Below are 26,517 nucleotides of genomic sequence, written 5' to 3'. Positions count from 1 at the left end.
ACAGTGGTGATCTTTCAGCTTATGCATTTCCATTTCTTATATCTAACCCCATTTTTCTTTTTCTTGTACCTGAGATCATAAAGGTTGGGGATTACTGGTGTACTTCTACTGCCATAAAAGTTAAAAAGTTACTGATAATGAACAAATAAGGATGGAGACTCTCAAGAACGCTTTGCTTTTTCAATGACTTTTCATCATTATCATTCATTCCAATAATATATATTTTAATGCATCCCCTACATGTATAAAGTTCACAGAGCAAATATTTTCATTTTGCTCTGCTTTACTTTGTTTCTTCAGATCAGAAGTGCTGCAATGTCAAACTACTAACTAAAGGAACCTTAACATACATATGTCCAAGCCATACATTTTTCTTGTGAATCTGCATTGATTTTTCAATTTGTGGGCTGCTTTCACCTTTCCAGTCTGTAAAAACAATGATATGGAAATGTTCTCTTTTTTCTGGGATTATTTATTTTATAAAATCATAAAATCACAGAATGCCTTGGATTGTAAGGGCCCTTAAAGATCATCTAGTTTCAACCCACCCCCCTGCCAAGTGCAGAGAACCTCCCGCTTCCATTTATTTCTGAACTTATTAATTGGAGCAGCAGGACTTCCACATGGTAATGCAGTGTGGTCACATCAGCAGGACTCTGCAGTTTGCTACTCTCAGATAGTGTTCCGTGGTTGAATTATTATAAGCATCACTCTGAAGAGTTTATGTGCTCAGTTTGAAGATAATGCTACATTACAGCAAAGAAACAATACTTCAGTCTAAGAGAAGGCACGTTTCTGAATCAGATTATGTGATGGCTGGGTAATTTTGTGTGAATAATTCTGCTGTGTTTTGTCATTAAACCAAAGAAAAGACAATACAGACTGTTTACTTAGGGTTAAGTCCTCTCTTATACGTGCTCTTCAAGTTTATAAGCTAAAAGTCTGTTGCATGGCTATGACTATTATTTCCAAACACTTGACAGATAGTATTAAAACATTCAATAAGTAGAGAATTTACCCTTCTAGTATACGAAAAAATACTATACTTATTGATGCCTTTAATTTAGAAATACCCATTAATGAAAACTTAGTGTAGTATGAATGACTCTCAGTCTTTTCAGAGAAATGAAAGAATATCACTTGTAATAGTTGCAGTTAGCAAGACTAGTTTCTTCTCTAATGATGTGAAGGTTTACAGTGTAGTGACCTATAAAACTGACTCCCATCCAAACCTCCTGTTTCACAGTTGCTACTGGACTGTTTGCCTAGCAACGTACTTAATGGACCCGTAGGGAATTTAGACTTACAGCTAAATGAGTGTAGGATGCTGAAGAGGAAGACCAGCAGTTTAGGTATGGGAAAAGTGAAGAGAAGAAAGCATTTTCTCTGACAGAATCCCGAAACAGAGTCATTTTGCACAGAAACAGATGCTTCATCCTTTCACTTTATCCTTTCACTTGCTTTCTAGATATATATTAAAAAGTTCCTACTGTGAGGGTAGGAAGGTAAGCATCTGTTGATTTTATTATCTTAAAGTCTAATTTTTTTTTCTTTTTATCTCCCTCCCCCAAATTGTCTTGGATGAAAAGAGTGTTAGAAAGTACGGTGAATAAGACAAAAAAGGAAAAAACATCTGGCAGAAATAAGCAAGGAAATTTCTGCTGATAATGGATGCCCTTGATTCTATCTCATATTGGCCTTTTTAGCCACCAACGTGCTTGCAACAAACGTGGGTAGAGCCCTTCCCAAATCTTCGTTCGTGAAGCCCAGCCATGATGATGATGATGATTCTATTTGTCAATCTTTCAAGAAAACTGCTATGAGCTTGACCACTAAATTAAAAAAAGAAAAATGTCTTTCAGCATTTTATGTGGTGTCTTAGGTGATATCTTAGATACAAATCAAAACAGAAATCAATTCTTTATATGGGGTGGTAATACTTTTAGACACTTGAAATCCAAATTATGTTTTAGTTAATCTTTTTTCTAAATCTACCTCTGAGATACAAATCTCAGTCTGTTTTCTTCAAAAGACATACTGTCTTATTTTTAAAAATTTATTAAATTATTATTTAAAAAATATTATTTATTATTCAATGGGAGGTTTTGCAGACTTCTAGTCCCAGATATGGGAAATATGGTTTGGACTTCATTTGCATCATTTTTTTCTTCATATCTTATACATCAATCAGTTAAACTAAAAATACAACACCTTTTTATTGTGACCTTCTGACACTGTATTATAGCATTGAAACAGAAGGTTCTCCATATTTTAATTTTTTTTAATTAAAAAAACCTCTGCTGTTTAAATGGTATGCTGTAGTTCAACAGTAATTTGAGCTCTGGGACTGAAGTTGTGTGATTTGTAGGATGTTAGTCCAGATTATGTCAGTAACTTAATGTCACTTTGAAAATTATTAGTACTGGTGTAAGGTAATCACCAAGCTCATTCCATACACAACAAACTCAGGACACTAGGGCATTGTTATTTTTTATGCAGTACTGCAAAAACATGCTCATAGTACTTCAGTTTTGCTCAGGTCTGAAAAATGGGCTGCTTTCATTAGGCACGGAGTCAAAAGGCAAAAATGCTTACCCCTCATGTATTATCCTTGCTGCAGGTTGTGTTCATTGTCCTCTTCAAAACCTAAATTTCTTTGTAAGGAAGCCAGAACAATAACTGGGGAACCTCAGTGGGATATCCAGATTAGATTATGGATTATGCAGGTTATTTTTTTTTCTTCCCTATGGATGGTTGAGAACTAACTATGATTGAGAAGGTCTTATCTCTTTAGAGTCACTTTTGGATTCTGGGCATTATGAATATGAAAGTTACGCCTTAGATTTAGCTTGTTTTATCTGCCCGCCTCCCCTCCCTCTCAGAAGTTTATCTTGTTTGTTACTATTGATTTTTCTTCACATGAAGTTAAAGTGGAGCACAGAAACATTCTGTTGTATTTAGGGTTTTAATTACTATTATCTGAGAAAGTTTACCTACTTTAGTAACACAAATACCCCTACTGGAGTTGAATCTATTTAGTTAAAATGTCTTTCTAGAGAGAAAGCATTCCTTGAGTAGTCAGAATCACAGAATCATTTAGGTTGGAAAAGACCTTTAGGATCATCAAGTCTAACCATTAACCCAGCAGTGCCAAGTTCACCACTAAACCATGTCCCTAAGTGCCATATGCACGTGTCTTTTGAATACCTTCACAGATGGCGAGTCAAACACTGCCCTGGGCAGCCTACCTATGACAATCCTTTCAGTGAGGAAATTTTTTCCTAATACCCAATGTAAACTTTCCCTGGTACAACCTGAGGCCACTTCCTCTTGTCCTGTCACTTGTCACTTGGGAGAAGAGACCAACGCCCACATTGCTACAACCTCCTCTCCACTGAGCCTCCTTTCTTCCAGGCTAAACAACCCTCAGCCTCTTCTCATAAGATTTGCGCTCCAGACCCTTCACCAGACCCATTGCCAGCACCCCCAGGTCCATTTCTCCTGGGCTGCTTTCCAGCCACTGTTCCCTCAGCCTGTAGCATTGTGTGGGGTTCTTGTGACCCAAGTGCAGGACCTGGCACTTTGCCTTGTTGAGCCCTATGTAATTGTCCTTAGTCCATTGATCCAGTCTGTCCAGATCCCTCTGCAGAGCCTTCCTACCCTCCAACAGATCAACACTCCCACCCAACTTGGTGTTGCCTGCAAACTGACTGAGGGCACACTGGATCCCCTCATCCAGATAGTTGATTAAAGGTATTATTAATAAATCCTTTGCTCTTTTTTTTTTTTTAAAGCTAGTCAGTGCTCTCTAATATTTTGATATTCTCAACATCATGGAGAAACATTCTTTTTTGCTTTCTATAAACATTGGCAACTAGCAATACACTTTGGAAAAAGGTAAACTGAATTCTGAATTTTCTGGTATTTCAAACAGAAATGTTCTTTTTTTCATGTGTGGAAAAATGTGTGATTGACAGTTTAGTGTACCTACAACAATTTCCTTCAGAACAATATATATTAAACCCAAGTTGTAGACTGGTATGATACAGGAAAGTGCTATGATTGATGGCCCAAGGTAGTCTGAAGAATTTAAAAATTGAAATAAAGAATTCAAAGAAGATATGTGATACAATAAATTTCATAAATTTTTTAGTTTTTCTAGGGAAGGCCATGAGAAGCCTGATCAAGCTATGATGGTAGCAATTGTTTGAGCACAACAATATTCACAAGTCCCTACAAATCAAAATCATTCTGCCATTAATTTCCAGTAATTTTAGAGTAAAAGAACAAATCTGTCTTTTTTTTCACTGAGGCAGCATCCATTTTAGCAACTGAACTAAAATATTTATATTTGGGTTAATTTAGTCGTATTTAAGCCCATAATAAAAATGAATGATTCATGAAAAGTTTGCAGGAAATTAATCTAGAAAATATCTATGACAATTGAGATATAGTAGCACCTAGAAAGGATTTTTAACGTATTTTGACTTAATCAAAATGTGACAGCTGTAAACTGGGGTCACTTTCTGTTTCTGTAATTGGTCAGGCTGCTTAGTAATAAAATGCTTTATAGAAGTAAGTAGATTGTTTTCTCACAAGAATTTCACATGTGATTTATTTCCTTTCTCAGACACCTTTTCTTATTTAGATGATCTATACAATAAAAGAAATATATACATAATTTACAGTTCTAAAATGTATTGCTCTAATTATGACAGTATTGTATGACAATACTGCATCTTATTTTGTATTATAAATTACTGTGCATAGAACAATAGTTATGGCTTTAATGATCACAACACTAATTTCATGTTACTGTTGCAGAATATATTTGTCATAATTTCTTGTTTCTTCTTCAAAAACTTTTCTTCTTTTGATGCTCTAAGTCCCCTTCCTTCCTTGTTAACCCCCCCCCCCCAGGTTCTTTTAATAACTAGTTGTAGCTGGAGCAGAAAACCAAAATTTGGCCTTTTGCTAGATACAGCTAGAAAGGCCAGCACAGGCCAGCACAAATTGTATGAATACATACATTTCAAATATTAAAAAATTACAAAATTTTCAAGATTATGAGATTGCTACAAATTAAGAAAAAATAAATAGTGCAGATTTTAATCTTTCAGAAGAGACAGAGTAGATCTAAATTTCTACATTATTTAAGAAAAACAACAGACTCATCCCTACAGTAATACTTTCTCAAAACCAAATGACACCTTAAGTATTCCCAAGGAAATGTGACAGACTCCATTAAAATTGCCTTATTGCTATTGATTTTGTGCAGATGGTGCTCAGATACTGGGACAGTAATTCTAAGATGAGACTGAAGAGATCAGATAAATGAATGAGTAAGGTTGAGAGATCTTTTTTTAGTATGAAAATTCAGTATGGAAATTAATATCTTATTATAATGTTTGGGCTATTTAGGAATGGCACTGCTGAAGAGGAGAAAAACTTCATATGTAATATCAAATTATTTTAATGAGATAGTAGCATGGAAGACTGAGGAACTCCAGAAAAACAGCTAAGGTGAATAGGCAGTCTAATGGAATGTAAAATTCATTAGTAACAGATGAACAGAAGAAATAGTAAGCTGAGGTACCCTAAGAGTTCCTAAGTGAATTCATTAAATTTGCCATTACCATATAGTCAGATAGAATGATGAATACAGGCAGAGATTTTCTTTATAAGAGAGACTTTAAAAACTGCAGCTATTTCATTTGGTCAGTAGATGAATAAAAATGTTCTCTGGAGAAGTGTTAAAAAATAATGATTGGTACAAGGAAGGTAGTTAAATTGTGCTGGTTGCTGCTTCTGGAAACACAAGAGCAAAGATAACTAAGAAATTCAAAAGCCGCAAAATTATAAACTCTGTAGAAATAAAATTTGTCTTTTCACGGTATGTGTACTTAACTACTGGAACACAGGGCATCACTGATGCTGAAGAGAATTACTCAGATATAAAATACTGTTGTTATTTGCTTATTCTTTCTGCCTTCTTTTCTGGAACAAATTGTGTCAAGTGCAGATATACTGACAACTGTAAAGAAGGGGTCTTTAGCAAACATGTTATGCCTGTGTGACTCCGTTGTCAAACTGAAGCTACATCTGAGTCTATGTGTACTACATCTGGGTCCATGTGTACTTAACCATACATAGGGGGAATTAATAAAAATACAGCATAAATGCCAGTCATTTGAGGAAAGCAAGAGCAAATTAAATATATACTAGGCGGTAAATATGGGGTGTTTCCTCAGGGCATCTGCTCTGTAACACATGTGCTATTTATTAATATAAAGTCCTTAGCAAGCGCTCAAATGCTTTTCTTTAAAAAAGTGATTTAAAATAAAAGATAAACTCTGATTCACCAGAAGTTCCCATTAATTTTCCTTGTTATACAAAAGTTGGTAATTTGATTTTCTGATAAGACCATTCTAAACCTCTGTTGGTTTATGTAGCCATTGCATGTCACTTTATCAGAACAGAGAAAAGATTTAGGGAGATTTATAAAACTCTTCTAGGATTGAAACTCATTCTCTTAAAACTATGATCTTTCTCTGGCTTAGTTAATTTTAATTCAAAACCTGAAAAAGTTTCATGAAATTGCTTCTTTTGTGAGTTTCATTTTTTAATGTATCTGTGTTGTTTAGCTTGCACATTGACACCTAAAGTGATACCACTGAATTCATACTTTTGTGGAGTTAAATTTCAATGAAATACTTTCCAAAGGCTGGTTCCATTTTTGTAGCATCCTTGTAGGTGGTACAGAAGATAAGTCTTTTTTGAGGCATTCAATTTAGGCTGCTAATTAAAGCCGTTAATTTTATAATTATTGCTGTTAGCCATGTTACTAACCTTTTCAAACTCTCCAATCTAGAAAAAAATCTCAATTATCCAATGTAATTACAGTTACTTGATTTTTAATACAGCCGTTTTTACCTTACCTTCTTTTTGTCTTTTGCTTATACAAAAATTTTATGTCACTCTATGATATTAATATCTAGGTGTTGCATGGTAGCTTAACTGACTGTAAATATAAGAGCTATTATTTCTTCAACATTAATGTTAAATCTAGCAATACATGTGAAATGAGTTATTGCATATTGCCCAAAATGCTTTGCCAAGTTGCATATAGTTCATAAGGTACTTTTATTTAAAGTACATCAGGTTTTTTTTATGTGTGTGAAATAGAGCATTTCCTGATTTTTAGGAATGAGAAATTAATTTAGTAAAGTTTAACATTGATAACACTACTTTTGCATTTATGCACTCGGAGTTTTTTGGACACTTGAGTACCTTATTTTGATTATAGTTGTTCTTGATTTCTACTCTGAAAAGAAGTTGATAGAGCAAATGATGCATTGACTGCAGCACTCTGGTTTTGAGTTTATAGGCACTTACATGCCTAAGTATGTGCTGAACTTTATTCTAGTATCTAGTCTTAAAGTCAATAATTGCAAGATTGGAAAATTGTGAACATGACCTTACATAAATTAACTATGTAAGGGTAATCTAAATGCTGACCTTGGATGGTTTTGTTGTTTTAAATGAGGGAATCAAACTTATATCTTCTATTGTTTGTAGTAGTTGGTGGTTATTATAGGTAACAGTAATGTATGTTACAGGATGTATGCATCTGTGATTTTTACATGTAATAAATAGGCAAGAGATTAGGAATGAGTCATTCTCCTATGAGATTATTGTGAATCAATCTTTTAGTTTTAAATAAAAGGAAGAAAACAAGGGTGTATGAACTAACTAGTAGCTCTTAAAAATTGAGAGAATTGGTCACTATAATATCTTGAGACAATTTGAAAAATGAGATTTCTAGTACACAAAATTTGAATAAGCAGTTGAAAATATGGATCTCTCTCTCCTGTTTTTAACTAGATGCACTATATTGTGTTGCACACAAGGGAAAAATATCCATGTACTTTATAAAGCGGTAATTCATGCTGAGAGGATATGAGCAGTCATTCAGAGAAGAATTGATTTTATAGTATTGTAGACTAGGTTGGAATCTTGGGCATTCATTGCACTATATGCTATTAAAATTTATATAGAGAGTTCACATTAAAGTGGCTGTTTTAATAGGAAAATATTTTAAAAATTATATTGGGCCATCTGAACCGTGGAAGAGGTTTTTTACCATTATCTACAAATCAACGGAAATCTCCGTAATGGTAAAGTATATAGAATAAAAATGTTAGAAATTACCAAATATTTTGACTTCCTGTGCTTAAATAAATTGTTAAGAACTATAAAAAAAAAATTAAGAGCTTTCGTATTTCCTAGAGTAATGTGAAATATTTAAAAAGTACCCTTTATAGCTATTTTTTTAACTATAATATCAAACTCTCAAGCTTTGACAGAGATAAAAAAAAAGAATCATAGAATAGTTTACATTGGAAGGAACCATTACAGGACATTTAGCCCAACCCCTGAGTAATGAACAGGGATAATCAATTAGATTAGGGTGCTCAGAGCTCTGTCCAGCCTGACCTTGAATGTTTCCAGGGAAGGGGCATCCAACCCCTCTCTGGGCAACCTGTGCCAGTGTCTCACCATGCTCACTGTAATGAATGTCTTCCTAATATCTGATCTAAACCTACTCACTTTCAATTTAAATCCATTACCTCTTGTCCTGTCACTACATGCCCTTGTAAAAAGTCCCTCTCTGGCTCTTTTGTAGACCCCCTTCAGGTATTGGAAGGCTGCTCTAAGGTCTCCCTGGAGCCTTCTCTTCTCCAGGCTGAATAACCACCAACTCTCTGTCTTCATAAGGGAGATGCTCAAGCCCTCTGATCATCTTTGTGGCCCTCCTCTGGAATTGCTCCAACAGGTTCACATTCTTCTTATGTTGGGAACCCCAGAGCTGGATGCAGTACTCCAGGTGGGATCTCACCAGAGCAGAGCAAAGGGGCAGAATCCCCTCCCTTGACCTGTTGGCAATGCTACTTTTGATGCAGCCAAGGATACGTCTGGCTTTCTGGGCTGCGAGCGCACATTGCTGAGTCATGTCCAGCTTTTTGTCCAGCAATAGCTCAAGTCCTTCTCCTCCTATGTGTGGACTGCTCATATAAGAAAATAAATGGTGGCTTGTCTGCAGTTGAGATAAACGTGAAATTTGATTTAAGGAAAGGCATCAAGGTAATGATGCAGTTGAATGCATGCTTAGTATGAAATTACATTAAATAAGTTACACTTACTGGTCTGACTACTATAAACAAGGAAGAAATTGAATCTGCAAGAGAATAGAGATTTCCTTGTCACTTATCTCACTGGTACTTTAGTATGGAATTAAAAGGCAGATTCTATGGAATAGAAGGAGGAGACTACATAAATAGAAGATTTTGAACAAACATCTACTTAAATATTATAAGTTCTTCCATCATTAGCAATTTGACAAAAGAAAGGAACTATTGCTGCTGTAGCATGATTGACTTGTTAGTTTGAGGAACAAGGGTTAATGGAGACCTATATGACTCAAGACTTTAAGAAACAGATGCTCTAAATACAACTTAAGTCTTTGCCTATCATATTTTCCATTCAACTTCTGAGGGAAGCCTAGAAAGTATCAGGAATAGACATAAAGATAGAGCTTAGACTGTCTGTAACTGGGTTAAAATTTGGCACGTGCTTTAGGAGAGGATGTCAAGATCACAGGTATCAGCTGCAATACAGAACTAAGAGCTAGTAGGCAAACAAACTTACTAAACTAGCTTTTTGTGAGAGAAGGATGCCAAACTCAAGTCAATGTAATTAATTATTGTTTTAAATGAAAGAGGATAGCAATATCAGAAGGTAAAATAAAAATAATAGTTGTTTTAAAAAATATACTTTCCCCTAAGGTTGCATGGCTAATTAAGGTGTGGTTCTCATGAATTAATTCTTCAAGATTATAAGATTTTGACCCTGGTTGGTTCTGTCAATTTGAATGGTTATTAGGTAGAAGCACAGGTTGTTCACTTTAGTGACAGGCAGTTCTTTTGCCTGTGGACAAAAAAAGCAAGTGATTTCAGTGGTGTAGTATGTTTGAAGTCCTAGAGAAAACTAGAAGTGTTTGTCAGCATACATCAGATCCAATAAGTCTACCCCTGATCAATTCTTATTGCCTGTGTGGTGATGTGGCGGTGAGAGTTTACTTTGTGCTGTAAAGGGGAAAGAAAATGTGAAAATAGTTTGGGAAAGTTCTCTAATGAAATTTTTAAACTAGAAGCTATTTTTTAAACTAGGAAAATTTTATATATATAGTAATTGTGAAATTGGACCAGTAATCACCTCAAATATTATTACTTATAATACTCTTATTGGTAGGATAACCTTAAAAATTCTATTAGAGATGCTGGATCCTATGAACGGCAAGCTGTTTCTTTAGTCTGGTAGAATCAACCTTAGTGCATTGTAAGACTCAGGGAGGCTCCTGTCCTGGTGCCATAAATGAGGTGTTGCTCTGGTTCTCTTTCCCAGGGGTCTGGCCAGTGATGAGGCTAAGCACACATCCTGCACAGTCAGAAGCACGCACCATGCAGTACACACATTTAACTGACCACACAGACCAACACAGAGAGAAAACAGTTTCTTTATCAGCACCAACATAAGCACACAAACATGAACAGCATGAATCGCCTGATCTTGTTCCCCCCCAACCCAACCAATCAGAACTGGAGTTTGCTATTGCTCACATTCAAACTCATCCACGACACATGGTTTTTAGACACTCAATCATTTCACCCAGAAGTGTATCCCAATTTTTTACAGTTACTGGCAATAAGAGCTATGGGTCCCCCAGACCTGCAGTCCCTCTGTAATTACTGGCACTGCAAAGTCTCATCCAACAGAGGTTCCAGGTCAGCCTGATGTTCTGTAGTTGATAATGCACATACACACACAGAGTAGACAACATACTTACACAGAAGATAGTTAGGACTAGAGTGCAATGAGATAGGACAGATTGTCATGATCAGGTGCAACATTTTGCCAGACAAATGTACTGACCAGCCACTGGCTTACATGTAAGTGGCCTCTTTTTTTTGCTTAGAATCATGAAATGATTTGAGTCAGAAGGGACAATTAAAGATCACTGTAGTGGGTTGACCCTGGCTGGATGCCAGATACTCGCTACAGCCTCTCTCTCACTCCCCTCTGCAACTGGACAGAGGAGAGAAAAAAAAAAGCAAAGGATTCACGAGTTGAGATAACAGCTGGGAGAGGTCACTTACTGATCACCATCATGGGCAAAACAGACTCAAAGTGGGGATATTATTTGGGTTTATTACTAACAGGGTCAGAGCAAAAGGGTGAGAAGTAAAATAATCTTAAAAACACCTTTCCCCCACACCTCCTTCTTTCCATGTTCTCCCTCCTCCCCTCCAGTGGTGCAGGGGGATGGGGAATGGGGTTTACAATCAATTGTTGTTTCTGCTGCTGCTCAGGGAGAGGAGTCCTTCCCCTGCTCCCCTGGGTCCCTCCCATGGGAGACAGTCCTTGATGGACCTCTCCAGTGTGAGTCCATCCCTCAGGCAGCAGTTCTTCCCAAACTGCTGTCTCGTGGGTCACTTCTCCATGGGGTGCAGTCCTTCATGAATGAGCTGTACTGGTGTGGGTCCCCCACAGGGGCCACAAGTCCTACCCAGGAAAAACCTGCTCCTGCATTTCTAGATGCCTCTAAATGGCAGCCCTGTGGTCAAATATATTGACTGCATTCTCCAAATTAGTGTTGTCAGATTGACAAGGATTTTGTCTTCTCCTTCAGGTCATTGATAAAGAGTTAAGCAGGTTAAATCCCAGAATAGAACCCTGAGGAACACCGTTTGCGACTGGTCTTTAAACAGTACAAATCATGGACCACTATCCCTGGAGCGTGGAGTGATCTTGTCCAGACTACCATGGCTAGTACTGTGTATTTTAGCACCTTTGTGTATGCAGTCTAGGTGGGAATGATATTAATAGCCTTTCTGTCAAACTAATAATGTTGAAATGCACTTGGACCCAAACTAGAAAAGCCTTGAAGTGCTTCACAGTACTTTATGGACTTCCTAACTCAGATCTCTCCAAATTGCATCCAAGAGGCATCTTTACATGTAAATATATCCTCAGAGACTCAACAGATTAGCTCTCTTTTAGATACAGACACCTAGTTGGCTTATTCAGTCTCACTTCCAAGTTTTCACTGAGTTTTCAATTAGTTTACTAATAGTTGTAAAATGGGTTAAAAAAAGCATCCTTTTTTTTTAAAAAAAGTTTCTGTTACTGTATTCTGACTGAGTCTTTTACGTCAGTCAGTATTTTTGTATATAACTTAAATATATTGACTTGTATAAAGTTATATTAATTAATATTAAACACAATCATTCTTGTTTTCCCTCTTTCCTCTTCTTAATTTAATTTGTTTTGTTTTTTTGTTATCCCCTCTACTCCTGGTCTTACCTTCTCTTTTTCTTCAAGCTTTTATTCTTTGAGACAATGATTGGCTTCTTTTTGGTGGAGTAAGCTTGCTTTGGACATGATTTAGAACAAACTTGAATTCATTCCAGTGTCTTTTGTTATTGCCTTTAAATGGATTTTTAGTTAATCCTTTAGAATTAATTATTTTTAAAGAACTTTGAGGCTTCTTAAAAACAACAATTGAAATTGCTGTGGTGCTGGTAATTTTTAGAAAAATCACAGTCCTTAATTGGTTATTAGTCGCATTATAATTGATACTGTTAAGCAGCTCCTGGACCTTGAGCTCTGCCTTTAATTAGAGGCAGCAGTGTCTCCTTCCCTCTGAGATTTCTTTATGAAAGTATTTTGCTTAATAACAAGGGTTATCAGCTTCCAATTGTCTTCTGAATGAAACCTCCCAAATGACACTACCTGTCACTGCCCTCCTCATATTAGACAGAATTTCCAAGCATGCTCTTTTTCATTGCTTAAGCACTTTTTTTTTTCACTTTCTTATAAATATTTTTGTACTGCTTGTTTTACAAATTGTATTGTAACTTTTTCCTTGACTCTTGGTAAATTATGTCTCATAATATGAAACAACCTTATGAAAAAAAGGTCAAGCCTCCTACCTTTAATGATTGTGTCTCCAGGATGGCTGTCAGACTGTGTCTTCGCTTGCTCCTTTTAAACTGTTTTTCCTATACCATTCCTCTATCCTACTTTTCACCTTCACCATCATTAAAATTACTTGTAGCACCTTTTCATTCCTTCAACTTATTTTTTCTCATATTTATTAAGCTGATGATGTTGCAAACTTGTTCTTTTAGCAATTTTCCCCTCACTGAAGACATTTTTAAAACTCTCAGAAGGTTTGTTCTAAAATATTTGTACCATCCTATGTTACACTTTGGTTTTTACCTTTGACTTTTCTACCTTTGAGTATCTAAGGTTTCTGGTTTTTTTTCCTCACTTACATGGTCTGTACTTTATTTGTTAGCAACACATTATAAGGTTTGTAATTTAACATTTTTTGTTTTAAACCATTTTTTCCTTTCTCAAATTTTCTATTTTCTGAATATTTATGTGATAGTTTCCACACTCCTGTTTAAGGTAAGCCCCTACTCACCATAAAGTCATCACATTACACATAAAGTTTGGACTATTTAGTGTAAGTGTTCTAGCAAGAGGCATTTAGATTGTTTTATACCTATCCAGTGTGGTAGAATGTTAATTTTGGCAAGGGAAAAGTAGAGTTCTGTGACAGAATGATAAAGAAGTGGTATCTCACAGTAATTTAGAATATCTTGTATGGCATATTATTTCCTTTGTAGTTAGATAATATCTGAACATACCAAAAATTCCTTTCCTGGTTCTTAATTTCCTACACTATCCAGTATTTCTTTGATGATTATGAAATTAATCCTGAAACAGATGCTCTCCACAAAATATTCTATTCTAAACATTTTAACTAAATAATATTTTTTCCCATTTTGTCTTAATTAAAAATATATGTAATGTTTTCAATTAGATGAATGACATATACTGCACTTACACCGTCTTTAGTAGAGCTGTGCAGACGCAAATTTGTGAGGGCTCTCAGGTGGATAGGTTCATACGGCCAGGCTTTGACTCATCCAGGGACACACTTTGTAATGTCCAAAACACCTTAACAGGTTAGAGACTAGAATGTTAAATTCAATGGGGATTACACACTGAAATGCTTTTGCTAAATGAGGGCAGTACTGGCGCACCCTTGTCTACCACTCAGTGTGGTAGAGGAAAAACCCACAACTCTTTGACAATATATTTCTGTTTCTTTTATTCTAAACTCTTAGTTAATTGCAGGGGGTTTTATCTTTGGTGTATGTGTGTTGGTGGGACATGTTTTTTGGTATATAGCTTATAAATTTTATATGCTTTTGAAAGGTTGGCTGGATAATAAGATTATTCTCTTTCTGTTTTCTCTTTCTAATAATCCAGACATTGTAAAAGTTACAAATAACTTCAAATTACTCTACCTGTAGTCAACATCCTCCATTTAAATCAGCTTTCCTAAGACCAAGGGAGAGAAAGGGAGCTTTAGTTAGCATAATAGCATTTAAGCAGAGCTGATGCTGAAGTGGGTTGGGGAATAGACTTCAGAGTTTTCAGGGTTGCAATTTTCCTCTGACTACACTTGAAATTTATCCTCAAATCCACAAAACAATTAAATTTTTTTGCTTTTTTCCCCCCTTTCATTAAGAATTATAAAATGATAACAAATATCATAGACAAGGATACTCTGTACGTAGCCTGGGAAATAGGGTACTCTGACAGTAGTATAGTTCATAGGAGCCTTAGAAAAAGATGAAGTATTACTGAAGTAGAAAATAGGTAAAAAGGAGGGCTGCTGCTGTGATTTTGTGTAAGAGCAAACTAGATTAATGCTAATTGAAGGAAAGAAATGTGAAGGGTGAAAGTGAGGTTGAATTTCTTGGAAGGAAGAAAAGAAAGTAATTTTTAATTAGACTTTAACAGCCCGAAAAGCAACAAGGTGAATTGGACATGATAATGTAAATATATATTTACAAGTGTTGGGATAGTGGACAGTCCTATTCCGGATTTGTCAAACTAAAAGTCTGGAAGTTAAGGATACAGTTCATCCTAGCTTGGATAATGAAATCCTCTTACACAGCTGTAGAAGAATTGGAATTGAAATAGTGGTATGTGTCATATATTTTAGGTATTGATAGTTGAACTTTTGCAAGCAGGTATTTTAGGAAAAAGCATTGTTTCATATTTTGGAATACATTGTGTGACACATGAATATTCAATATAGCACTTAGTTTGCTAAAAATGGGAATGCACTTATCATGAATACCTGTAGAGCAATTATGAAATAAATTATGTAAGACTTTAACATCCCATTTTATATTAATTGTTAAGGGAAGATTAAATTAATCTAAGAGACTACAATTGATAGTAACAGTTTGATTTAATTTAATCCTTTTATTACCTGGTATGTAAAGCAAAACATAGCTGATTACCTGTAATCCAATGATGGTTTTTGCTTTGCTGTAGTAGTGAGACTGACTTTGAATGGTTCGGTTTTATTTGGCATAGTTACTGGACATTTTGCACTTAATTAAAAGTAATAATTCTTACTCTATTTGTAACCCTTCTATATTCCATTTAAGTGTTAGAATGTATAGGAGTAGATGACTTTCATCATCTGGTTTTGTGGCCTATAAAATCATTCCACCATTATGTCAAAGCATCTTTTAGCTATCTTTAATAGTCTTTAGACAATAACCCACTTTCTTTGGTGCTATAAAGAATTCAACTGTATGTTTTTAAGGTTAGCTGATGTTAGTGCTAGAGACGGAAACAAGAAGAAATTATAAATATTAACAGCACAGAGTAAAAATTAATAAAAAAAATTAAGAATTTCTGAAAAGATTCTGCCCTCAAATGTTATTCCCAACAGCCATCTCAAGGAATCTGACGTGCTCACTTGCTAAATGACAAAACTGTAAGCCCTTTGACCTGTAAAATGTAGTACATAACTGCTGAAAGGTTTTCTTTATAGAATCTAGGTCTGGACTGGAAGAAATGTTTATAGATGAAGACATCAGCACTGAATTTGATGTAGTTTTGTGATTCAAAAACATTATGGCTGTTTGGAGCACAGTGTGAAATTGTCATCAACATGGATAACGAACAATACGTAAGAGTAAGGCAGATGGAGTTGTTTTCCACTTATCTAAACTGTAATGTTGAAAAGAACATCAGCTATTTTGGGATCAGGAATAGGCCATCTGCCCAAATTGCCTGCCCTTTCAGCTTTATCTTACTCCCATATTATTATTTTCATCTGAATGTCATTACGTTTTTCTGCTTTGTTTCCTTGAGAGATGCTTCATCTCATTAGCTGATCAGCTTGACATCACATTTTAAGGTCTTTCTTTAATATTTTTTATTTCTCTATTCAAATATTTTGCCTTCAAATATGATGTTACTTTGGTCATTTTTTTACTAGGTCAGACAACATCCGTCCTTACTGGCAGCATTGAAAATGTGATGAAGCCACAGGGATCATGGAAGGGAACAGAGCATTTGTATCAAGGCAAAGAAAAGGACTTTAGGAAAAAGAGTCTAAAAATAATTGAAGCCAAGAGAGAAAAATAGGCAAGTGAGAGAGATTTGTAAAAAGCATTTTTTAGCTGCCAGAGGAATTTAATTTGTAGTTTTCAGCTTTGTCTGAAGGAAGGAATGACTTAATAAAAGATTCAGTTGCTTTGAAGGTACTTCAATATAACTGCAGCTTTATATATCTCTGAGAATATTGTAGTCAAGTAGGTACAAGTACACTACATTAATTTAAAGTTTTTCTTGAGTGTTCAAAAGAACAAGTCCTTTAAACATATTGTTCAGTTGGCTTAACCTTCTATCTCTTTTTGATCACCCTGGCTATACAAATGAAATATTACTTAATGTAACCAGAAAGATAACATAACCATAGTCAACCATGTACTATAAGGTCTGTTTTCATTATTCGTTACTAGTTCTACTGTATGCTTATGCTATTTACAAAGGATACTTGTCTATTTTGTCTCAGAATACTGAAGTGCAGCTAATCATGGACAGACTCTATTCTGATACTTTATATTATTTTCATACTGCCTTATAATGCAAGTATTGAAGAAGACTCAACTCCTTTAGAATGTTTATTGAACGTAAAGTGAATAACTCAAGTCTCAGTTCCAAAGCACAGTTCTCACTAGACAGATTATGATTATATATTTTAACATTCCAATCATGCAAATCTTGCCAACTTTCAGTAATTAGTTTATCCATATAAATAATTGCAATTTTCTTGTTTAATGTTGAACTTCTATAGTTGTCATATGTATAAATGAAGTTTGGTATTTTTTTTCTTTAATCTTCACAAATTTTGTAATCTAGATTAATTTTTGTCCTTTTTGTGTCTTGATTTTATGTTTACTGAATGTTTAGATAATCTCTCTTGTTTTTATAATCCCTTTTTCTGTTGTAGCTTAGCATTTTCCCTGAGTATCTATGTAGCCTTTTCCTGAGAAAATTGGTTTCAATTATTTCCAGTGGTATTAAGCTGTTCAAATGACACATTTGGTACATTATTAAACTGACCTACCAAAAAAGTTGATTTGGAAGGTCAACCAATATTTGAGAAAGATGTGGGTTGTTTCTTTTCCTACCTAGCGGTTCATTCCAATACGTTTTTACTGCTGCTCATGGAACTCAAAGATCACATGAATCTATCACTTCCCCAACAATTTGATTCAAGATGTCTTTCTCTAAGGTGTGTTGTGATGAAGTCTCATGATCTTCACTAGGTAACACCAGTAATTTTTTTTTACTCTGGACATGTTTCTAGTCATCCTATTTCTTACTTCTAGAAAAACTGCATGCAATTGTTAAACTGTTTCCAAGCATTTTTTTTCTCATCTTTAGCATGAGGTGAATTTTCAGTCTCTTTTTTGCCTCTAGTGGTTTGTGTTCAATGACTATCTTCTCTATCCCATTTAACTATATCCTTCAAAATGTCTTCTGAAGTTTTAATAATGAACTTTTCATACTTATTATACACTTTCTGCTATGTAAAATTTCTTGTCTTGTCAGTGCCACACATCCGCTCCATTCAGTTCAATAATATGAATGCTTTTCTTTCTTAAGTCTGACAGAGTGATGCTTTTCAGTTTTTTTCTCTCAACTCTTCTAGGACTGTCTAGTATGTGAACTTATTTTCTATACTAGATAGAAATCCCTTTCAGAAATGTCTCTTCTATCTTCAGATAACAAATAATATCTTAAAGATTATTGTTGATCATTGTGTCTTTTCTATTCCTGGCCAGCACAAGATTGTGGGAAGGACCTCCATTTCTCTTTTAAGTTATCTTGAGGTCACTGTTTCAGGTTACGGAAGCAGAATGAGTTTTACTAGTGAATTTTGGAAATGGAAATTTCCTTTTAGGATATAAATTAACATTTTTTCTGCAATCTTTTATCTAAGTTTTTTAGGTAGTGTTTGGAGCTGTGATTTCACAGCACTGTAGCTAAACTAGAAACTGAAGTGTACATATGTAAGTGAACTTTTGGCTGTGTTAGCTGATGAAATATTGGAATTTATTTTTGTAAATGTTTTACCAAGAAGTAAATGCTTAATCTTTTTATGAATAGAACACTACCTTTCAGTCTAGTAGCTGACAGAAAAAAAGTAAGATAAACTAATTAAAATGTCTTTTCAGTATTGTATTTTGGGTATTGCCTAGCCAGGTATTTTAAATGCTTATATTTGTCTTCTCTCATTAGTAGTACATTTCAGAATAAGGTTTGCTGTCAAATGCCAAGGGGAAGTTAATCTATTTCTGAGCTACTATTTTCTGGTTTGAATAACCAGTAAGTATGGCTTTTAATGCATTGGATTCCTGAGAGATATCTTTTAAATAAATGGAAACACAGGTGTGCAACAATGCTTTTCTGTTTCTGAGAAAATTAAATATAGTTTGTTGTCAGTTCCTACCTCCAATAAAGAGAGTAAACATGCCAATTAATGAAATACGTGAAAATTTTAGTCCTGTGCCTTGTGTAGAAAAAAACACAACCTTCTGGTAAATGAAGAGATTATGAAGAAGTATATTATGCCACTACTAAGAAGTTATTTGTACATTTTTTTAACCAATTCTACTTAGCTGAAAAAGTTGTTGCTAGATTTTTTTTGGCATACATTCATGAAATAATGCAAGTTAAATGTGCACTAAGCTATTAAAGCTAGAAGATGGATTTATTACTTCCCAAGGACTTCAGGTTTACATAGGATATCTATATTAGGAACAACTATCCATTTTTATACACTGCTACCAAGGAATCCTACTGCTCACCTGTAGCTTCTGTGGGTATTTTGACATGGAGAATGTCTTTGGTCATGGAGAAATAATGAATCTTTTTAGAGATTTGTTAGGCTAATATCATGGAGATGTTTCTTTGTAGATATTAAAGATGTTATGTTTATATGGGTAGTAAGTGGTTTACAGTACTGCCATGGAAAGCACTGGTATGTGTTCTACAAGAGACTACTTTTGTATAGTAATAAAGTAATGCAATACAGATATAATGAAGTAAAGATCTGCAGACAGGCTCACATGTTGCTAAGAAAACAGAAGTGTTTCACACAGACACATAAAAATGTATAAGTGGCCTCATCTCCAACATCCCTTTTGCCTTTAAAATGTTCTTAAAATAAATAGAATTTGATCAAAAACTACCACTAAATTTACGTTTCTGTTAGAAACATGTCATACAAACTAAAAGCAGCAAAAATATCATATGTGCTCAGATTAGCATTTAACAGGAGAATATGTAAGGAGATATTTTATCAGGCATTGGGATGACTTTGTTTATTGTCAGACAAGAGCTCCCAGAATAGTGGGATTTTTTTTTTTTAGAAACAAACAAGACCAAAACTATTTTGATTTTAATCAAAAATGTATTTTCTCATTAAAAAAATTCACATACTCACTGTGTCTACTCTACAGAATTTGTCCATTTCATTACACCATATGTCAATCCTAGTATATCTGTTCACTGCAAAAAAACTCGTGGCTAGTGTGTGTAATACAGCACAGGAGGAGGTATTGCTCAGTTCCACTACTTTTATGTAATAATTTAAAAAAACCCAGAAAATGTTCTTGGCTACTTCCACTGTATTCCAGACTTAAAAGTCCCATGAAAGTTCTAGAACATGAAGTTAATTGTATTTGGTTGGTAGAATACCCTTAGAAGCCAGTTAGTTAAAATTCTTCTCTCTTTGTCGGTATATATTCCCATTTGTTGGCAGCAGCAAAGTCCAGGCATCTAGTTCCTAAGAGAAATACTTTTTCTTGTTGTTTTGTTCAACACAAATGCAGTCAGGGTTTTTTGTTTCAGAAATTGAGTGTTATAGTGACATATTTATGACATATTGTTTGGTACACCTATTACAGTTGCTTTTACTTCCATTGCTGTGCTTTTTTCTTTGCCCATATCCCAAAGAGTGATTAGAGGAGGATAAAGCTCATTGAATTGAAAGGATTGTTTCTTCACGTAATTCCTTAGATAGCTGTTTCCAGTGCCATAGTTCATGTCTTGTGAGATGCAGCTGTAGAGATATATCACAGAGATGATTCCCAAAAGAGCACCAAGGCAGGCAAGGAATCCTATTATGTTGTTCTTTTCATAGCCTTTCACTTTCAAGTCCAGTCCTTTTGTGGTTACGTTGACACATTGTTTCTTACTCTGTGAATAGATAGTGGGAATATCTATACAAATTTTGTATTCAGTTGAGGGATTTAGATGTGTAAGATTATACACCTTCATATCAGATGGTATTCGAGCACTCTGTGCAGCCTGGGAGTCTTCAGCTTTCAGAAAGGCTGTCCATCTAACACTGGACTTCAGAACTTTAGAACTTGCTTTCCATGAAACCAAAACAGAATTAGATTTTATGTCTTTTATTTTAATATTTAAAGATCCATTGCTGTCCTGAGGGAAAGAGCCGTCCACTTTAATCATGACTGACTTGAGGTCTGCCCCAACTAAATTTGTTGCTATACATGTGTATAAGCCACTTTCTCTTTGTGTTACATCACTTATTTCTAAAGTTCCTTCGGAATGAACATAGTATTTATCAGAAATAGTATTAGGCAAAAGTTTGTGTCCTGAGGGTGTTATCCAGTAGATTTCAGGTTCTGGTTCTGCTGTTGCTCTGCAGTGTAAGGAAATATGGCTGCCAGCTTTTAAATCCAGAGTAGATGGAAAACTTTCAGGAGCTATCAGGGGGAGACAGATTTCCATCATTTCCCGGAAGTGTATCTGTCTCACATTCTGACCTTGGAATTCCGGAGGGTCTACACAGTACAGAGACTCTGGCTCCATGAAACGAATGTTTGTTTTATTCATGTTAATCCAGCGGATGACACAGTCACATCTGATGGGATTGCTGTGTATGCTGACTTCTTTGAGATTAGGCAAGGATTCTATTGTACTGCGGTACAGGGCACTCAGCGCATTGCTGTTGAGCATGAGCGATTCCAACTTAGGAAGTCTGTAGAATGCATTGGGGTGAATGTATGATAATCTGGGGTTATTGGTAGCTTCTATTTTTCTTAAATCTGGCAGGTTGTCAACAGCAAGGCTATCTATAGAAATCAGTTCAGGCATGTTATTAATTCCTAACTCTTTTAGGTGCAGCATATTGCTAAAATCTCCTCGTCGTATTCTGTTAATGGGATTCTTATTTAGATCCAGAAATTTAAGATTTGTAGCCTTTTGAAGAGCAATGTGGGGCACTCTAACAAATCTGTTGTCATAAAAGGAAATGCTTTCTAAGTTGTCAAGGCCAGCCAAAGCATTATCCGGTATTTCAGTGAGATTTATACCTGCTAAAACTAGGCTGCGCAGATTGCTAAGAGGCTTGAAATTCATGTCTTCAATTCTGATAATTGGGTTTTCTCCAATCATGAGAATTTCAAGATTAGGAGTAGCTTCAAACCACTTTCTATTGATCACTTGCAGACCATTTGAATTGAGATGAAGTCTGAGAAGATTATTGAGGCCTATGAAAGCTCCTGGTGCAATCACAGAAAGCAGATTATGATTAATATAAAGCTCTTGTAAGTTGTTGAGTCCAGAGAGACATTCTTCAGGGAGTTCAGTAAGTTTGTTTTCTTCAAGGTACACTGAAAGCAACTGTGGTATCTTTCTAAGATTAATACTGGTTACTGAGGATAAATTGTTCTGAGATAAATCTAAACCAGTTAAATTCACTGGGAAATCTACTGAATGTTCAATTTTTGCAATATTATTAGTTTGTAAAAGTAGAACTTGTGTGTCAGCAGGCAGTCTGGCTGGAAAATTAAAAAGGCCTAAATCATTACAGTCCACTGTTGGAGCCTCCATGTACACAGACCTGGGGGTGAACCATGGCCTGATCTCACATACACAGGACTCTGGGCAGTCTGCTTTTTTTCCTACAGCTTGTAGTAGTGCAGTGGTAACTAGACTAAGAAGTAAATTAATTTTGTTTTGCATGTCCTTCATCTTAGCTCAGATATTCAGGAAAGTAACAGACCCTTCAGTATTCCACAATTACGGTCTTGGAATTCAGTATGACTCGGTCAATTAATAAAATACACACTTGCATTTATCAACTGATGATTGTGAAGGTCTTTCTTCCTGAGGTTAAGTGATAAATTTGTAACCAGCTTGTCCAGTAGTAAGAAGCATTTTGTGGAAATGAAGGTCACTCTGTCCTTGATGACATAAAATTGATGAGCTTTGTGAAGATGAAGCATGTATAGATGGTCATAGGAGATTAAGCAATTCATTTATTTAGTAGTATTAACTTCAAATCCCATGATTGATTAGTGTTTGCAGGAATGACAGGATGACCTAAAATACAAGAAGAGGAAATAATTAGTGTAAGACACTATAAAGTTATAAATTAATTTAGCCATCTTTTGCTCTCTACTGTTAATTATTGCAAGTAAGAAAAGAAAATGACTGTGGTGCCTGGAGTATTATAGTGGTATCCAGATAGTATAAATTAAGTTAATATATCTTTAGACTTTTAGCTTCTCATATATCCAGTGGAGCATTGTTCTACAGAAAGATGAAGATCCACAGAGTATAAAGCAAAATATATCAGTGAGATTTTTCTACATATTTTATCCTCTTTTAAATTTTTTTTTTTTAGCATTAGAAACAGACTGATTTCTTTTGGCTTTGAAAATGTAAATACTGAGCAAAATCCTACAGATCATGAATATTTAACTTTTGAACATGAAGTTTAGAAATATAAAGAACATAATTTATGTGTAATCAAAGGAAAACGGAATAGTTGGATTAATACACATTCCTAATGATTGCATTCTTAGGCAAGCCTGTGAGATATTTATACAAAAATATACAAAATTGATAATCCGCAGGTTTTATAATTTTTATTTCTTTTTGTAGCTGCTTATTTTTCTTTTTATCTTAAGTACTAATTAGAAAGAAATATGTACCTTATAATAATTAGCTTGCCATCTTGGCAAATTCAGACTAATCACTGGCTTTCTTATTCAGGCTTCAATAACCTCAGTTGCAAAGCATAATAGCAGAAAAGTGTCTTTAGAGTGATAAGGGAAAGAAATCTACACTGCAATTGCTTCTTTGGTCTGTAGCTCTGCAAAAATCTGAAATTTCCAAATTGTGTTCATGTCCCAAATTATAGTAAAGACTGAAACCATAGCATCCTGAGGCATCAAATGTGTGCTCCCCAGATTTTTGGTGTGTACTTGCTTTTTGTGGAGTAAAATAAATCCAACTCTGAGTGTTCCTTTTGTTCCAAAGCATGTAGTACCAAAGCTTCTGTGTTTTTGTATATAAAGTAGTACACATTAACTGCTTCATTTACTTCAGAATATAGGCTTTGCACTTAACTTTACCAAGTCTTTGTTTACAAAGACTGTTGTGCTATACGTATTTATGTCCTTTCTCCCCTTGCCTCTAGTGTTAAAATTGACAGTGACATTGTTTACAAACTGTAAGGTAAGATCAATGCTTCATTGACATTGATAAATAACTTTTGAGGTGTTACTGGTATAGATAGAGAGAATTGCAAAAGTTAATTGTCAAGCATTTGAATTTTAGGTTTCCTTTCCAGGCCCAGGAGGATTGGGCATATCTACCACCTAAGCATTCCATATCAGCTCCAGAGGAAGGGTGTTGGACCATGCAAAGTAACAAGAGCATTGAACCAATTTGAAATACATTTGGCAAAGTTTTGAGGTTGCCGTTTGTACTATTTGCATTTAAGGACATTTAGTGTTTTATTTTAATGTGTAAGTTTATTAATAGAGTGAACAGACAATGTGTGAGATAAACATACAGAAAACATTCTGCTGTTTTGAGGATCAATAATATGTTTTTATGCACATGACTCAGTTTATACTGAAATGCAAAGACATCCTGACTGAAATAGTGAAAGTATAATCTGTTCCTTTGTTCTGGGAAATGAGATGAACTTGAGGCTTGCAGAAAAATAAAGATTTGTGTTTAACAGTTAATGCCTGTAACTTGCTCTTAATTTTGCCGGGAGGAGGCAAAGTGATACCCCCATGTGGAGTACTGTCATATTTACTAAAGATCTCAGTAGAAATCATTCTATGACAAATGCATGGATGTAATTTCCTATGTAGGGAGAAAAGAGGATAGCCATGGGTGGGGAATTTTTTTAAGTCACATTCTCGATGCACTTTCTAAAGCATGTTTACCCTTCACTTGTGTATTTTTATTTGGACTGTATATTAAAAATGACAGATACAAAGTATAAATTTCAATTGATTGAAAGGTCATTGTAAATTAGTTGAAATTCAACAGATTGCTAGTGCAGATATCTCAGCCTTTTGATTCCACTGTGATGCTCAGGGACTTCTGCTAGGTAGAGGTACTTGAGAAAGTATTCTGGGGGAGCCTAATTCTGTAGCTGACCGCGTTCTCTGTTCCTCCCTGGAAATTTGCTATTGGCCACTGTGAAACATAGAGTGTGGACCAAGATGGACTTTTCATGTGTGTCCCAGGCACCTGAGAGGCTGTATCATTTAGAGCGCATTAACTACATTTTTGCATACATACGAGCCAACATACTCCTGCATTTGCGTTATACTCCTCCTGATTTTATATTTCATTTTCTATGGGATTCTCAAACCAAAAGTAAGGGCACTAGTGGATATTTCCATGGCATATATATTAGATAGGCTTTCTGCAAAAGGCAGCAAAAAAGAAGAGCTGAGAGATCCAGGCTGAAATTCTGCTTCGTTATGATTTAATCTGATGTCTTTCTCTTTCTGGTGAATGCTTTAGCTAATAAGTCACCAGCTCAAGCTCATATGGTGTTCTAGCATAAATCTTGCTTATTTCTTCAGTTAAAGTACTTCTGCCTTGTGTAAAATATTCACTGGGGTTGAGTGGCTTGAATAACAGATTGTAGAATAATTTTGATACTCTCTTCCAGCCTGCAGCCATCATTCCAAAATATATTGTTTCACTTCGGAATGATTTTTTTATTTAAATAGTGTCATATCTGTGGGTTTTTTTATGTGAAAATTATTTGGTATAAACTGTCATTCAGGATGTGGAATAAAAGAATGTTTCTGGAGTAGAATGGACATCCATGGTGGCTTATGAGTCATGGAATCATAGAATAGAATATGTCATGTTGGAAGGGACCCATAAGAATCGTTGAGTCCAACTCCCTGCTCCTGGCAGGACAACCTAAATCTAAATTATATGACTGTAGTACGCTTAATATGACCCAGTACAGGGAAAAGTGAAGTAGTGAAATGAACAGCAAAAATTGTATATAACACTTTGAGTGGCAAAACATTTTTATTCTCCCTTTTGTTTATAATAGTATTGTAGTGTGACTCCAATATACAATTTTGGCTAAGAGTGTAAGAAAACATGGATTGTTGATATAAGTTTTCCAGTCGCACTTGAAGCAATCCAAGTCCAGAATCGAATTAAGCAGTATGACTGCTTAACTGGTTGTATTGATTATGTGTATCTGACTGTACGCAACTAATTCCCAGCCTTAAAATGTGTTCAAATCATTTTGAAGGGGGAAGTGAGCTTTCATTCACTGTAACAAAATAAACCTCATGTAAATTGCACTCAACAGCATAAACTGTATCCTAAGTTCAGTTTCCTTGAAGAATGTCACACAGATAAATGTTTGCACTGAAAAAATAAGCATTTAACTTTGTGTTACTTGGAGCTTTTGGAATGCGTTGATTCTTTTTCTTCATTAATTTACTCATAATAGTAAATATGTACTGATAATGCTCTTATTAGCAGTAACTGTCAGAATTTTTATTAATGGCTTCTGGTGCTTTAAAGCTGAGTGCTTTGTACCATCTAGAGTTACATGTGAAAGTTTTGTATTTTCAATGGCCAGTTTTAAAGGTACTAATAAGGACAGAGAGGACCTGAAAGTTATTTGTCCTGTTCCTTTGAGTAGTATTTAAAGGAAAGAGCTTTACATACATGAAGGTTTCT

General features: G+C 35.1%; 2 protein-coding genes across 3 annotated transcripts in view; one reads left to right on the top strand and one right to left on the bottom strand.

The window, feature by feature from the left end:
• The window catches only part of IMMP2L (inner mitochondrial membrane peptidase subunit 2), a 427,044-nt gene that overhangs the window by 155,212 nt on the left and 245,315 nt on the right, over positions 1-26,517 (top strand). The window lies entirely within an intron of this gene.
• Positions 19,906-26,517, bottom strand: part of LRRN3 (leucine rich repeat neuronal 3) — a 34,389-nt gene continuing 27,777 nt past the window's right edge. The window contains exon 2 of the mRNA XM_051795485.1: positions 19,906-22,869. Coding sequence (XP_051651445.1) covers positions 20,392-22,518 — 2,127 coding nt within the window. The 5' untranslated portion in view covers positions 22,519-22,869 and the 3' untranslated portion in view covers positions 19,906-20,391. The remainder of the gene's footprint in view (positions 22,870-26,517) is intronic.

Source organism: Manacus candei, unplaced genomic scaffold, assembly GCF_025592945.1.
Source record: "Manacus candei isolate 608988 ecotype Guabito, Panama unplaced genomic scaffold, ASM2559294v1 h1tg000043l, whole genome shotgun sequence".
NCBI classification, from domain to species: Eukaryota; Metazoa; Chordata; class Aves; order Passeriformes; family Pipridae; genus Manacus; species Manacus candei.
The sequence above is the reverse complement of the archived record's forward strand: the minus strand, read 5'-3'. Positions and strand labels throughout refer to the sequence as shown.